Raw genomic sequence first — 17021 nt, 5'->3', positions numbered from 1 at the left:
CAAGTCCATTCTCTACATCTACGTCTTTATTCCTGTCCTGCCCCTAGGTTCTTCAGAACCTTTTTTTTTTTTTTTAGGTTCCATATATATGTGTTAGCATATGGTATCAAATTGTACTCTTTAAACGTATATAATTTTAATTGTCAACTATAACTCAATAAGTTGGAAAAATATAAACAAAAAAACCCCCTATTGTTCCATGAACTTTTAACTTCAATGAATTAGGCAAAGTGTATATGAATGACAATGAAACCTCCATCTGATTAATACTGTTGAGTTGTATCAGCTACTATAGAGTCAATTGCTCCATGAAATCTAAAGATTTTACTTACAGAATACATGATAAAACATTGCGTATTGTGAACCCTGGAAAACAAAGACTTCCACCGTGATTTTAAAATGGTTCTCCTGGGGCTTCCCTGGTGGCACAGCGGTTAAGAATCCGCCTGCCAATGCAGGGGACACAGGTTTGAGCCCTGGTCCGGGAAGATCTCACATGCCGTGGAGCAACTAAGCCTGTGTGCCACAACTACTGCAGCCTGCGCGCCTAGAGCCCGTGCTCCGCAACAAGAGAAGCCACCGCAATGAGAAGCCCGCGCACCACAACGAAGAGTACTCTCACCACAACTACAGAAAGCCTGTCCACAGCAACAAAGACCCAACGCAGCCAAAAATAAATTAAAAAAAAATAAACTAAAATGGTTCTCCTAAAGCCTCAGATGAATCAACATACTTTGCACCTGATCTTAGCTACCTGTGAAAGATGATGTGCAACAGAGAAAAAGAGTATTTTTATTTTTTATTGGAGTATAGCTGATTTACAATGTTGTATTAGTTTCTGCTGTACAGCACAGTGAATCAGTCATACATATACATATATCCACTTTTTAATTATTTATTTATTTATTTATTTTTTCGGTACGCGGGGCTCTCACTGTCGTGGCCTCTCCCATTGCGGAGCACAGGCTCCCGACGCGCAGGCTCAGCGGCCACGGCTCACGGGCCCAGCCGCTCCCCGGCATGTGGGATCCTCCCGGACCGGGGCACGAACCCGCGTCCCCTGCATCGGCAGGCAGACTCCCAACCACTGCACCACCAGGGAAGCCCTATCCACTCTTTTTTAGACTCCTTTCCCATATAGGTCATTAGATAGTATTGAGTCGAGCTCCCTGTGCAGTAGGTCCTTATTATCTATTTTATCTATAGTTGTATGTATATGTCAGTCTCAATCCCCCAATTTATCCCTCCCTCACCCCCCCACCCCCGGTAACAGTAAGCTTATTTTCTACATCTGTGACTCTATTTCTGTTTTGTAAATAAGTTCATTTGCACCATTGAAAAAGAGTACTTTTAATAAGTCCTTCAATGATCCCTACATCATGCGGATGCTGCGTGGTGAATTTTTGTGCCAAGGCTTTGGAATCAGCGTGGGGATTCTTTCTGCATATATGTGAATGTTGCATGGAAACTCCACCTTTTAGGATTCCTAGAGGCGGAATACAAAGGCCACGTCTCTAAACCAGCAGCAAAGCTGTCACCGAGGACAGCTGCCTTCCTCAAAGACGTCGTGGTTGTGTGCAGGCACAGCCCCCGCCCCTGGGATCCATACCTCCTCTCTAACTACACAGACAAGCCAAGTCACCAGCAAGTGGTCTCCATCAAGGGACCACAAAGCTGCAGGCCAGTATTAGCTGCCAGTACTTCATCATTCTTATACCTCTCCTTCTCCAATTAGATTGAAGGTGCCCAGAAATATTTTGAAGAGAAAGCCATGAGTGTAGCCGCTTTTGCTAGCAGCCTACATGCAACTCCCCCCAGGGTATACTGAGAACAAAGCACTTATAATCGTGTTTAAAAATTAGCCCAAACTTTTTTTTTTTTTTTTTTTTTTTGAGGCAAGGAATAGGACTTTATTTGGAAAGCTGGCAGACCGAGAAGATGGCAGACTAATGTCTCAAAATAACCATCTTATCTGGGTCTGGATGCCAGTTTCTTTTATAGAATCAGAGAGGGAAATAAAGTAAAAAGGCATAATAGACAGTGAGAGGCGGGGAGGAAGTAAAGTAAAAAGGGCCATCAGTCTTGCAAAACATCTCCTGGGGGAGGGGATGTGTTAATTTCTTCTTTCTTGCAGCCATCCACAGGTGGGCGGGGTCAAGATGTTTCCCTGAACAAAGGCACTTCCTTATATTCCTTTTAACATCAGGGGAACAGTGGGATAACTATTAAGGACTATCAGGCTCCAAGTCCAAGGACAGAACTGAGAAAATGTGTTTATAGAATTTGATGAGTAATTTTTGTCTGATAGTTTAGTTACATTGTTTCATGTTATATACGGAAAACAGAAGATTGGAGAGTGGTATTTCTTAAAGTATAATCACTTACTCATTCTGCTGAGAAGAAAGATTCTGTTCTGTTAACTGATTATGTTGTTCTTGTTTTTTAACTGTGAAATAAAACAAAGATTATATAAGCATTGTTCGGAAGCCACACTTCTTACTTCCTCGAGGACCAATGACCTTCACATATGCACACACACACACCCCAATCCCATTTGAGTTCACTTTCACAGACTTGGAACAGCCAGAGGGAAGGCCAGTCTGAATTTGGAATATAGAAAAGGATCGAACCATGTAATAGTTTATTCAAGAAATTCAAGTTTGTAACTAGCACCACCCCCAGGCCAGCATTACCAAGCACTGATTACTGAGGTCCTAAGCAGAGTTGCCTCATGGGAAGCATTTAGAATTAACACATTCAGATTGCTCCATCACTGCACCACTGCTTCTCAGGCACTAGAGCTCATCTTCCATCGTAAAATTCATTCTCCGAAATAGTTTAAACAGCCTCCTGCATCTTGATCTCCTACTAATGAGTTGAGCAAATCCTTTCATTATAAATAGTAGAAAGTAAATATCAGCCCCATTCCCTGTAAAAATTGTCACAAAATCGGAGTCACTGAACTGTTCTTGTACTTCTTGTTCTGGAGAATGCATGCTTGAACTTACCTGTCATAAGTTCCTGTTGTTTCAACAAAATACTTCTGATTTCTTTTAACCACATCATCTTCACATCTACATTTGAAGCCTAAAGATTTAAAAAGCAGGGGAGGAGAGGACATGTTTCCTTTTTAAAACGATGCTTTATAATAAAACAAATGTCACTAAGTATATCAAACACGATTTACATCCTGAATCACCATATTCCAACTCTAACATTTTGATTCTTAAAACTTCTAAGAAGCAAATAAGTAGCCATTGGATTCGATGAAATAATAGCCAAAACCATTTTGAAATTGGCCTTCAACAATAATGCTCAGGAAATATAAATCTCACTTATTTTTTCTGTGTAGGAGGGTTCTTTTAAATATATAAATGTTTTTATGTTTAATTTTGGTAAGACAAAACAAGTTCTACTGTTTCTGAAAAGACTTCCCTGGCAGTCCAGTGGTTAGGACTCGGCGCTTTCACAGCTGAGGGCCGGGGTTCGATCCCTGGTCGGGGAACTAAGATCCTGAAAGCCATGTGGTGCGGCCAAAAAAAAAAAAAAGACACTTTGAAATGACAATATTCTCTTGAAATGTTCTAATTCCTCTCTTCTTCCATGAGACAGGTTGAAGCTTACAGCACATCTGGCCAGGACTTTAACCACATTCTTTAGAAAAAAAATCCGATCTGAATCATCACATCGCCCTGTCTCGTAATCTGGTCCTCTCTGAATGCTGAGCACAAGAGGAGCTCAGAACTGTTATAAATCTATAACTCAAGAAACTTGATGGGGACAGAGAAGCACCGGCCAATCTCTTGGCTATCAGCTCTTGTTGATAAATCTCCTGGTGTCGTGGTGAAAACTTAAAGCCATAGAAAGCATCACAGACATATCTCAAGTTAAAGAAAACTTCTGCCAAGATATGGAAGAAACCTAAGTGTCCATCGACAGATGAACCGATTTGGAAGATGTGGTACATATATACAACGGAATACTACTCAGCCATAAAAAAGCATGAAATAATGCCATTTGCAGCAACATGGATGGACCTAGAGATTATATGTGGAATCTGAAAAATAAACAAACTAGTGAATATAACAAAAAAGAAACAGACTCACAGATACAGAGAACAAACTAGTGGTTACCAGTGGGGAGAGGGAAGGGGGAAGGGGCAATATGACAGTAGGGGATTAATAGGTACAAACTATTAGGTATAAAATGAGCTACAAGGATATATTGTACAGCACAGGGAATATAGCCAATATTTTATAACAACTATAAATGGAGTATAACCTTTAAAAATTGTGAATCACTATATTGTACGCCTGTAAAATATAATATTATACAACAACTATACTTCAATAAAAGAAAAAAAAGGAAGAAGAAAACTTGGTAACTGAGAAAATGTTTAATTGCATCACAAAGAATAATAATCAAATAATATTTAGGTAACCTACAGGAAAGGACTGAGAACTTTTGTAATGTAACCAAAATTATTTTTGTTTGCAAATTCAGGCTTTTGTATCTTAAGGCAGGTTATGGTTTCTAGAATAATTCTTTTTTTTTTTTTAAGAATAATTCTTGGGCTTCCCTGGTGGCGCAGTGGTTGAGAATCCGCCTGCCGATGCAGGGGACACGGGTTCGTGCCTCGGTCCGGGAGGATCCCACGTGCCGCGGAGCGGCTGTGCCCGTGAGCCATGGCCGCTGAGCCTGTGCATCCGGAGCCTGTGCTCCACAATGGGAGAGGCCGCAACAGTGAGAGGCCCGCGTACCACCAAAAAAAAGAATAATTCTTAAATGACCAACCTGGACAATATAAACTTCTTCCTTCCCAGCATACCAGATTTCAAACTTGCGGTTGTCTCCTTTTACATATTCAGTGATTCCAACTTCATCCATCTACAATATATGAGTCACCATTTTCATGAGCATTTTATTCTGAAAATGAAATTACATTAAATCTACCCCCGTCATATTCTAAATGAAACAGAATTTCTCACTTCTGCAAAATATATGTTTTATAATCAAAGAATATGAAAGGATAAATACAATCAGAGACCTGAGTGTTTATATGCTTTCATTAAACTATGCACTTATATAGTACAGACTACATGCTCCATTCCAGTGAGTGAGTGAAACAAATGCTTCAAATCTGAGCATCCAAGTAGTCCAGGTAAGGTTGAATTCCATTATAAATTAACTGTACACTATAAAAACAAATCATTGTGTCCAACACAGAAGTAAAACGAATTAAACATTGTGGAAAAGGTCATCCAAAATTAATTTAAATGGTTCTTCTTAATAACTTTATGCCAGATAAGTTAATCTCACAAATTACCACTTATGTCTATAGAAGCCCTACAAGTTATAGACATCCAATTTATGGGTCAGGGGAGAACCAACCAGGTACACAGAAATCCCCTCTATTTCCACCCATCTCTCGGCCTCTCTAGAAAACAACCTGTCACGGGCCAGTGATGTCTTCTTGTAGCCAGTGAAAATTAGGTATGCAATATCCCTTCCTTACCATAGTTTTTCTTCTCTTTCATATGATTGTGAAAAGCACAAATTCTTCCATTTTCTTTCATCCTATGCTGGTAAGAGCTTGGTTAATTTCATTTTGAGCAATTTCACTCCCTTGTACACACATTCTCTTTTAGTTTCCTTCTGCCTTCTCTTTCCTTTCAATCCTTTCCTAATTAACTAAAGGAATATCTCACTCTCTGTTCCATTTACATGCCTCCCAAATGACCCTAATTAGAGCTGATAAACATTCAGAGTAGTGCTAGTGAGATCCCCATATCAAGGAAAAGAAAAAGGATTATACTTAGAAATGAAAGAGCCTGTGACATCTACCCTGAATGTACTCAGAAGTTACTTTCAGAATGTCCAAAAATATCTTTACATTCCTAGTCAACCACTCTAACTAACCTACTTTTGCTCAAACATCAGGTTTTAAGATAAACAATAATCTCACATTCAATCTATATTTAAATTGATTTTGTTTCAATACATGGTTTTGTTTTAACAGCATGATAAGATGGAAAGCCCGTGCTCTAGCTATGTGTGCTGGTACAAGTTGCTTAACCTTTCTGAATTTCAGTTTCCTCAACTATAAAGTGGGAAGAGTACCTATTTCATAGAGTTGATATAAGGATTAAATAGCATGCACTAAAGGTTTAGATAACATGATGAGTTTTTAAAAGTATGAGTTTGCTTTCTCAACTTTCCCTTATTTGAATAGCAATGGTTTTGCTATATTTCATTGTATACATAGAGCACAGCACTACAGATTAAATGAGCTTTGCTGAGTTACTCTGGAAACCTAACCATGATATCTATCAGACACTGTTCTTAGTTCTAAACAATTCACTACAAATGATCCACTGTAATACAATCCATTTGTAATTCATGGATTGTAGATATTTTCTCAAATAACACAATATAAAGGTTTTATCAAAAGGTTTCTTTCTACTTATTAAATATTTACTATACCATGAAAACTTACCTTTAGAACCTAGAGGCAGAGTTAAAGCTCTAACTATATGAATATAGTTATATGATATATGATATAATAAATAATATATATAAAAGAACGAGGCTGATTCTACAGTTATACCCTAACTGTGGTCTCTGCCTCATCCTTCACATTTTCACTGATGATTTCTGGTAGCTATGAATATATTTTCTTTATTTTAAAGCATTTTATCTGAAGACATCTTGCTGTATCAAGTGTTCAGGGCCCCAACTTTTAACTTAATTTTCTGTCTTCAGACAGAAAGGGTAGTGTGAAGATGTCAACTACCTTGTTAAAAGTCACCCAGTGGGTCAGAGCTCTGGGATTATAACCAATAACTACCTATCTTAAGACTTTTATTAGGGAGATCAGCTCGGTGCTTTGCGATGACCTAGAGAGGTGGGATAGGGAGGGTGGGAGGGAGGCTCAAGAGGGAGGGGATATGGGGACAGATGGATGCATATGGCTGATTCACTTTGTTGTACAACAGAAACTAACACAGTATTGTGAAGCAATTATACTCCAATAAAGAGCTATTAAAAAAAAACTACTTGAATATTGGGAGGGAAAGCACTTGATATATTAAATGAAAAGTCCATGTTATATAACTGAAAAGAAAAAAGACTTTTATTTCTGTATCTGGAATATATAATAGTTACTTCTTGGGTCAGTATTATGAAAAAATTGATCTTAGACTTCCCTGGCGGTCCAGTGGGTAAGACTCTGCACTTCCAATGCAGGGGGCATGGGTTTGATCCCTGGTCAGGGAACTAGGATCCCACATGCCATGTGGCATAACCAAAAACAAAAAAAATTGACCTTGATTCACAATAACAACAAAAAAATGTAGCTAGGCTGAACTGCCGTGAAGCAGTTAGAAACAAGATATTGGGTATAAAACAGTAACATAACTGTATCTTGAAAATAGTTTCTGGGATCAAAAAAAGAAAGAAAATGAGAATTATAACAGAATACTATTTATATAAATTAAAACTAAATGGGGGGCTTCCCTGGTGGCGCAATGGTTAAGAATCCGCCTGCCAATGCAGGGGACATGGGTTTGAGCCCTGGTCCGGGAAGATCCCACATGCCGTGGAACAGCTAAGCCCGTGTGCCACAACTACTGAGCCTGCGTTCTAGAGCCCGCGAGCCACAACTACTGAAGCCCACATGCCACAACTACTGAAGCCTGTGTGCCTAGAGCCTGTGCTCCATAACAAGAGAAGCCACTGCAATGAGAAGCCCGTGCACCGCAACAAAGAGCAGCCCCCCCTCGCCGCAACTAGAGAAAGCCCGTGTGTAGCGACCCAATGCAGCCAAAAATAAATAAATAAAATAAAATAAATTAATTAATTAATTTTTAAAAACCTAAATGGGCACAGAACATTAGTATATACTTAAAAAGAACACACAAACTGAAGGATGTACATCAAATAATACAGGGGTAGAGAGGAGAGTAAGTGTGGGGAATGATAAAAAGGAATGAATGAAGGAATGAAAGAATAAACAAGCAAGAACAAGGCCTGCCAGCACGGTGCAGTGGTTACAATCATGGAGACCGAAGCCATCTGCCTGGGTCTGAATCTGTGCTGCACCACTTACTAGCCATGCTCTTGGATGAATTATTCACCTCTCTGGAACTTGGCTTTCTCATCCTCAAAATGGGGTTAATAATAGTTCCTGCTTCATGGGCTTCCCTGGTGGCTCAGTGGTTGAGAGTCCGCCTGCCGATGCAGGGGACACGGGTTCGTGCCCCGGTCTGGGAAGATCCCACATGCCGCGGAGCGGCTGGGCCCGTGAGCCATGGCCGCTGAGCCTGCGCGTCCGGAGACTGTGCTCCGCAACGGGAGAGGCCCCAACAGTGAGAGGCCCGCGTACCGAGAAAAAAAAAAAAAAAAAAGTTCCTACTTCATATAAAGTTGCTATGTGGATTAAATGAATTAACACTGGTATTCGTAAACACTTAGAACAGTTCCTAGCAAACAGTGAGTACTACATGTATGTTTGTTAAACTTAAAAACATAGATGATAATAATAAACACATGAACTGAGGAATCTGTAGAACTCAAATCTCTCCATTTGACTAACTGTGACTTTAGGGCCTTTCCTTTGCACAGGAGCAGCCAACTTAAAATATAGCACACAATCATCGTACAGCTGTGGGGCTACAAGATTCCAGCTTGACACGATGAAGTCCCGGCAACAGTCCCTTGAAAGTGCATCTGCATTGATCCTCTCTACCAAGGGGAAGATTCTGAAACCAGGAACCCAAACTGTTAGGTAACACACTGACTAGTCCTACTAGTAATTATTTAATCCTGGAATCTCATATAAGCAAGAGGAAGAAAGCATAGTGAGGCTCATAAGAGACAGCTTAATTTCCACCTTTCTCTGTCAGCGACATCACCATTTTCCTAGTAATCCTGGTCTAAATCCTTGCAGGCATCACTGACTAATCTCTTTTATTAAGGACAATAGGCATTAATGGGGAATCAAAGAAAAATAAGGCTGATTTTTTTTCCTTCAAATGTCAGGTATTATTTACTTTCAGTATCTAGTAAGTCAATAAGCCTGCCTGTTTACCTACCATGGAAGTGTTTCTTGCATCTATCCCACCCTCTGTTTCCACGGTAGCCACTGTAGTTCGAAATCTCACAAATTGGTTACCTCATACCAGTCTGTCCTTACTGTGATGTACTTTAGAAACACTATTGGTGTGCCCATCATTGTGACCAATTAAAGGTAAAAAAAGAAAAATAGATACAAGCCAGAAATAGTATATTAGGTAGTAACTAGGTCACACCTAAATGCCCATTGACAGACGAATGGATAAAGAACGTGTGGTACATATATATACAATGGAATATTACTCAGCCATAAAAAGGAACGAAATTGGGTCATTTGTTGAGACATGGATGGATCTAGAGACTGTCATACAGAGTGAAGTAAGTCAGAAAGAAAAGAACAAATATCGTATATTAACACATATATGTGGAACCTAGAAAAATGGTACAGATGAACCGGTTTGCAGGGCAGGCATTGAGACACAGATGTAGAGAACAAACGTATGGGGACCAAGGGGGGAGAGTGGCAGGGGCAGGGGGGTGGTGTGATGAATTGGGAGATTGGGATTGACGTGTATATAGTGATGTGTATAAAATGGATGACTAATAAGAACCTGCTGTAGAAAAAAAAATAAATTAAATTAAAAAATTTTTTTAAAAAGTGAACCAAATGGATTTGGGTCCAACACGGCTATGAAGATAAAGTACCCTCCTCTGGAATAAATATACAGACAGCAAGAGATCTGAACCCTGTCTGAGGTCAATTACAAACTCTTGCTTCTCGACAGATGTTTATTAGAGACATAAAGGACGCTTGGAGATTTTGGGGGCTTAGAGGTGGGCGAATATCAAAGGAGCAACTGGGAGACTTCCCTGGTGGTGCAGTGGTTAAGAATCCGCATGCTAATGCGGGGGACATGGGTTCGCGTCCTGGTCCCAGAAGATCCCACATGCCGTGGAGCAACTAAGCCCGTGCGCCACAACTACTAAGCCTGCGCTCTAGAGCCCGCGAGCCACAACTAGTGAGCCCACGTGCCACAACTACTGAAGACCGCACGCCTAGAGCCCGTGCTCCGCAACAAGAGAAGCCACTGCAACGAGAAGCCCGCGCACTGCAAATAAAAGTAGCCCTCGCTCGCCACAACTAGAGAAAGCCTGTGCACAGCAATGAAGACCCAACGCAGCCAAAAATTAATTAATTAATTAATTAATTTTTTAAAAGGAGCAACTGGGCATTTTTTATGAAAACAGTGAGGGTTTTGAGCAGCCACTGCTGTGGGTTCAGAAGTGAAGCAGGGAAAGTAGACAGTAGGAAGAAGTCAGAGACCTAACCCTGGGCAGGAACCCCGTTAGGAACAGCATGGGGTCATTGGCCTCTGGGAAGAATCAAAAGCAGGGCCTGCTTCTCGGGTGGCCTCCTGACACAAAGCCCTCGGGCCTGGCTCAGGACACATGGCACGTCCTCTCCATTACCACTGCTGGACATCGCATCAATTCTCAACATGCTAACAACCAAGAAACAGTGGCTGGGGAGTCAAGGGTCATAATTTTCTCCATTTTCCAAATTTTCTTCAACAAATTCCATACCGCTTTTACAATGTAGAACTTGAAAGATAAAATTAATTAGGTGTGAACAAAATCAAATTTGCCAATTACAGACTCATGTGGATTGGAGGTTCCTCTTGTCAAATGTCAAAACCAGCTGGGAGTGTCACTGGATTGCCAGTAACTTCCTCAAACAATACTGCTCTCATGTTAATACCGAACTAACATTAGGACACAATGGCAGTTTGGGTTACGGGAGAGAAGAAAAGTAATTTCTAAGGATCGGACAGGACAGGCATGGGCAGGATTCAGCTGTAGGTGGCTTTGGACACCCGGGAAGGGAGGGGATGGAGGAGGGATACAATGGGAATGTGCCAGCCACAAAAGTGATCCATTTTTAAATCACACGGAAAAAAAGGAAGAAACTCTTTCCTCCATGACTCTCCCGTATGAGAAAAGCTCCTTGCTACCAAGACCAAGAACTCCACCTGGTGCCACTGGTAAGAGAGTGCTAACGGGGGAGCCTGGGTCACTGCCCACAATTTCAAACTGTGCCGCGCAGGAGTCTAGGGCGCCCCCTAGCGGACTGCCTGGGACTGACGTGAGAGAGGAAAGGAAGGAGGCCAGGGTCCGCCCTCCGTGGCTCTCATTTCAGGCAGAAAAGTTCTGCTTCACCTGACTTCTCTCTAAGATTTCTACTTAAGGTTCCATGCGTGGGAGTGTGCGAAATGGGTGGTGAAGGGGGACTCAAAGGGTACAAACTTCCAGTTATAAAATAAATAAGTCCTAGGGATGTAATACACAGCATGGTCACTATGGGCACCACGGTTAATAATACTACGTGCGGTGATGGATGTTACTTGTGGTGATCGTTTCACAACATATACAAATATTGAATTATTACACTGTACACCTGAAACTAATGTAATGTTATATGTCAGTTATACCTCGATTTTTTAAAAAAGATTTTCTTTTAAAAAAAAGATGTGCAACTAAAGTATAAGAGTATATATACTTCTTCAGCACAGTCATCTGAGCTGAAAAAGTATACGAACTGGAATACAGTATATGTATATATGAAAGACTATTACGTTACACAATTCAAACAGTCTTACTTTCAAACAGTGCTTAAAACTGTATGACGGGTATCGATCAGAGCCTTCTCTGCTTTCAACACGCCTTTTACAAAAAACAATGGCTTTTTCGTACAAGAAAAGGTGCCGCTGCATTGGCTTGAATCTAGCAAAATCCTTCATCTTTGTAGCGCCTTTCTTGTGTCCAATCCAAACGCTGAATGCACCCTGCGTTATCATCTTGCCCAGCTCATTTAAGTTTCCCTGGAATGGAAAACCCACACTCATTAGTACAAGGCAGAGCAACATTCAGATCTCTGACATCAATATTACAGTGTTTACATTGAGTTACTAAAACCCTGAAGCGTAATTTATAGTTGTTCTTTTTTTTTTTTTTTTTTTTTTCCGCGGTACGCGGGCCTCTCATCGCTGTGGCCTCTCCCGTCGCGGAGCACAGGCTCCGGACGCGCAGGCTCAGCGGCCGTGGCTCACGGGCCCAGCCGCTCCGCGGCACGTGGGATCCTCCCGGACCGGGGCACGAACCCGCGTCCCCTGCATCGGCAGGCGGGCTCTCAACCACTGCGCCACCTGGGAAGCCCTAATTTATAGTTTTTAAAGTTTCATCCATCATAACTTTTCACAGGAAAACATGCCATGTGTCACCCAGTTACAAAATGACTGTGGGACCAGGAGATAGAAGAAGCCTCCTTTTCCCCTGGCTTCATGTTTCCATTACTTCCTCAATCCTAATTGGTAAATGACCTCTCCCAGTCCAAGTTTTCCCACGGGGGGCAGTTACTCTAAAGATTTGATCTCTTTCTTCCATCTCTATCCTGGACTGAGGCAAAGAGCAATTCCGGGACCATATGCCTCCTTAGAATAGACCCAAACATTCCAGTAAGCGGGATCTCCCAAGGTCTGCACTTGTTAGGGACAAGGGGAATGTCGTAAATCCATTTGGCTGCTGATCTGAAGCCAATTTTCCATTTAGCATCATAAGTAATAATGCTGACATTCGGATCCTTCATTTGTCTGCCTCTTACATCTTATTTCTCAGTTGATTCCAGGAGAGGAAGAAAGAGATGTTAACATGCTTACCCTGTAAAACTGCAACAATCATTATGATTTACTTACGATATAGCCATTTATTGCAATCTGATGCATTGAGTCATTAACTGACTTCAGTAAATCCAGTATCATGTCAAGTGCCTCCTTTAATTGTACAGATCCTTTGCAGTCTTTGCTATATTTTAATAGCTCCTGTAATTAGAAGTCAAGAATTAAACTTAATATTAGGCAGATATCAATAACTGGAGAAAATGAATACATTTTTGGCTAACACGCTTTCAAGGAGGAATCCAAAGATAATGGCAGTTTTTCGAGTAATTTCTTTCATATGCTATCTGTCACATTAATACTATATTTAATAACAATGTCAAAACTGGGGAAGAAATGGAATAGTGGCTAAACAGTAGAAAGCAAAGGGCATTCAATGCTTCTGGAACTGGAGAACAATAGGTATTAGGACACGCTAGAGATCTGTTTTTAAAGCAAGTACACATTTTTTTGGTCCTCCACTTACAGCAATTCATTTTATTCATTATGCATATACCATAGAACATTGTAAAAAGGCATTTTAAAACAAGCTATGTTGTATTGATACTTAACGTGACATTTTTGGAATCCTTTCACATTACTCAGAGGTGTGCCATCTTCATTTTTCATTGAGAAGGACCATAGGAAATAACAGTCTCAAAAGTATATTTGTTTAGTTCTGCTTAACAACAGTATAAGTTCTGCAGTCAGGGTTATATGTCAGTGTAACTTGTATGGACAGTTAAATAGCTAGAAGCATTGATTCAACTGCTAAACCCAGCTGCCCAAGTCAGGAAGCCTCCCAATTTCTAGCGCTCACTAGTCAGCTGCTTCCGTTTTAATGGCTTTGCCACATTTGACCCCAAAGAAGTAAGTAAAGAAAGAAACAAATGTTTCATGCAATTACCTTCAACAGTAACTGATATTTAGTAATCCGTTGCACTGGTTTCAGTAAATAGGAATCTAGACCAAGTCGGTGTTTTAATTTTCTTTGACATTCCTGTCATTAAAATACAATTATCAATAAATTTAAATTGACATTTACCTATGAAAACGTCAGATGTTCATTGATTAGACCCAATGCACGCATGTTTCTTACATCTCAAGGCAAATTTACCAGAAAAATTGCTGTTATATATGGTATGGAAATTGTAAGATGCAGTATGTTTAAAAAACTACAGTAAACTTTATTTCGAGGATCGGAGAGGTAGAAAATCCCCAAATTTCAAAGACTAAAAGGTTTTTATGTATAAATTCACAATGATGTGGAATGCTTAAAAAGTAAGAAAGCAATGAATGACCATAGGTTAACATGACCAAAAAGTTCTTCAAAGTATCCAAGAAAATTAACAAAAGCCTCAGCTCTGCAGGCCAAGACCCAGAAAAGAAATAGGTTGTACTGAATATAAATCAGACTGGGTATGAGAAGAGTTTTTTAAATGTCACAAGAAAAATACAGCCCTTATCAACTGGTGCTACATTTCATCTGATTATTGGCTTGCTGCCACTGTAAATATAAGAGCCATGACTTTGGGTCCTGGGAACATTGTAGGGTCCATAATTAGGGCAAGATGGAGCTGTTTAGGATGAAATCTGCGTATAGGAAGTGCAGAACACAAAGGGAATGGGAGAGGAGATATCTATGGAAGATCCAGGACCCTCCTCTGTATGTGATAAAGTCCAATACATAATCTAATTCGATGATCAACTTTTATGGTTAAAATGGTGGACTGATACATGTATTTAGCTCTCCACTCATGAAACCCAATTAAAGTGATGGAAAAGTCATTTTTACAACGAAAAACCCAAAGTTACAAAGATGAAAGAGGGAAAAACATGACAAAATTTGGAAACTGGAAGAGGGAAAAGCCAAGGAACAACTCAATTTATGTTAAAGAACACACTTCCCCTCCTCCACAAAGACTCCAGAATCAAGTACCTCTGGAAGTTGGAGATGAAGGTGGGGTTTGAAAAAAGATGGCTGTTTAAGAAGTAATTTTATTTTTATTTTTTATTTTTTATTTTTTATTTTTTTGCGGTATGCGGGCCTCTCACTGCTGTGGCCTCTCCCGTTGCGGAGCACAGGCTCCGGACGCGCAGGCCTAGCGGCCATGGCTCACGGGCTTAGTTGCTCCGCGGCATGTGGGATCTTCCCGGACCAGGGCACGAATCCGTGTCCCCTGCATCGGCAGGCGGATTCTCAACCACTGCGCCACCAGGGAAGCCCAAGAAGTAATTTTAAAAGTTTGTTTAAGAAGTAATTAGATACTAACCAGTGTTGGGAGAGGTGTGGAGCAATCAGGCCCCTCATACACCGATGGTAGGAATGTAAAAAGGTGCAGCAACTTTGGAAAACAACCCAACAGTTCTTCAAAAAGTTAACAGAATTACCATATGACCTAGCAATTTCACACCCAGGTCTATGGCAAAGAGAAATGAAAATAACGTCCACACAAAAACTTGTACACAAGGGGCTTCCCTGGTGGCGCAGTGGTTGAGAGTCCGCCTGCCAATGCAGGGGACGCGGGTTCGTGCCCCAGTCCGGGAGGATCCCACGTGCCGCGGAGCGGCTGGGCCCATGAGCCATGGCCGCTGAGCCTGCGCGTCCGGAGCCTGCGCTCCGCAGCGGGAGAGGCCACAACAGTGAGAGGCCCGCATACCGCGGAAAAAAAAAAAAAAAAACTTGTACACAAAAGGTGGAGACAACCCAAGCGTCCATCAACTGACGAATGGGTAAAAAAAATGTGGAATATCCATCCATACAATGGAATATTATTAGGCCGTAAAATGGAATGAAGTTCTGACACTTGCTACAACATGGATGAACTGTGAAAATACGATGCTGAGTGAAAGGAGCCAGACACAGAAGGTCACGTATTTTAAGATTCCATTTGTATGAAATGTTCAGAACGGGCAAATCTATAGTGACAGAAAGTAGCTCCGTAATTGCAGAGAGCTGTGGGGCTTGGGGGAAAATGGGAGGTGACTGTAAAAGGTATTTTTTTGGGAGTGATGAAAATGTTCTTCAGTTGACAGTGGTGATGGTTGCACAATGTTGTGAATAGAGTGAAACTACTGAATTGTACATTTTCAGAGGGTGAATTTTGTGTTATTTTAATTACATCTCAACAAAGCTGTTACCAAAAAAAAAAAAAAAAAAAAAGAACTAAATGAGCATTAAATCTAAACAAAGTAGCACTGTCAGCAGCAGCAACAGTAAGCGTCTTGGACAGCATGCCACTGTGCAAAACTGGGTGGCTGCTGCCCTTGTCCCCATAGCAGAAGAAAGGATGTTTATCGGAAAAGAGTAAAACGGAGGGCCTTTGGACTAGGGAATACCAGGTCCAGCTGACGGCATCATACCATATTGAAAGCAAAGAGATTACTTGAATATTTATGTACCAACTAAGAGACTCTCAACCTTTCCCCCCACTTGGCTACCAGAACACTGGCAGCCAGATCCTTATTCTCCAGGTAGCAGACTGGAGAATCTGACCAGCCTGAGCAAAAGGACCTAAACATACAGGTCTTGGGGATCCTCCAAGGCCCCAACAGTGAGGACCATGGTCAATAAACCCACATAAGCACAGGAAACTTCCAGTGAGCTCTTTAGTGCTTATTCCTAATGCAAGTGGACAACCAAATATCACCAGACATTTGAGGAAAGTGAAAGAAACAAAAAAAAAAAAAAAGAAAAGAAAAGAGAAGAAAAGCAATATGAAGACAACAGAAACTCTGCAAGGAGGAGAAAGCTATTTTTAAAAGGAAAATCTAGGGCTTCCCTGGTGGCGCAGTGGTTGAGAGTCCGCCTGCCAACGCAGGGGACACGGGTTCGTGCCCCGGTCCGGGAGGATCCCACGTGCCGCGGAGCGGCTGGGCCTCGGAGCCGTGGCCGCTGAGCCTGCACGTCCGGAGCCTGTGCTCCGCAACGGGAGAGGCCGCAACAGTGAGAGGCCTGCGTACCGCAAAAAAAAAAAAAAAAAAAAGGAAAATCTATTATAATTCTCCTCATATAGATAAGTAAAGATATTGAATTCATGAAACATAAACAGGGTTGTACTGAAAGGAACATTCAGAGAACAAAAAAGGGTAGAGGCTCTTCAAAATTAATAACATGATGGCAGAAACAAAACCCTCAACAGAAGGACTGGAAGGTAAATCCCAGAAGATACAGCAACAAGACAAAGACCCAGAACACAGAAAGAAATGATAATTAGAGGACTGGTCCAGAATCTCCAA

General features: G+C 41.1%; 1 protein-coding gene across 2 annotated transcripts in view; it reads right to left on the bottom strand.

Annotated features, from left to right (window-relative positions):
* Positions 1-17021, bottom strand: part of MCF2 (MCF.2 cell line derived transforming sequence) — a 66722-nt gene that overhangs the window by 12780 nt on the left and 36921 nt on the right. For both annotated transcript variants that reach the window (XM_067023357.1, XM_067023358.1), the window contains exons 18-23: positions 13690-13782; positions 12822-12947; positions 11730-11951; positions 4795-4887; positions 3009-3087; positions 2386-2446 (exon numbers count right to left, since the gene is read on the bottom strand). In XM_067023357.1, coding sequence (XP_066879458.1) covers positions 2386-2446; positions 3009-3087; positions 4795-4887; positions 11730-11951; positions 12822-12947; positions 13690-13782 — 674 coding nt within the window. The remainder of the gene's footprint in view (positions 1-2385; positions 2447-3008; positions 3088-4794; positions 4888-11729; positions 11952-12821; positions 12948-13689; positions 13783-17021) is intronic.

Source organism: Kogia breviceps, chromosome X, assembly GCF_026419965.1.
Source record: "Kogia breviceps isolate mKogBre1 chromosome X, mKogBre1 haplotype 1, whole genome shotgun sequence".
In the NCBI taxonomy this organism is placed as follows: Eukaryota; Metazoa; Chordata; class Mammalia; order Artiodactyla; family Physeteridae; genus Kogia; species Kogia breviceps.
This window is presented reverse-complemented; position numbering and strand designations above follow the sequence as displayed.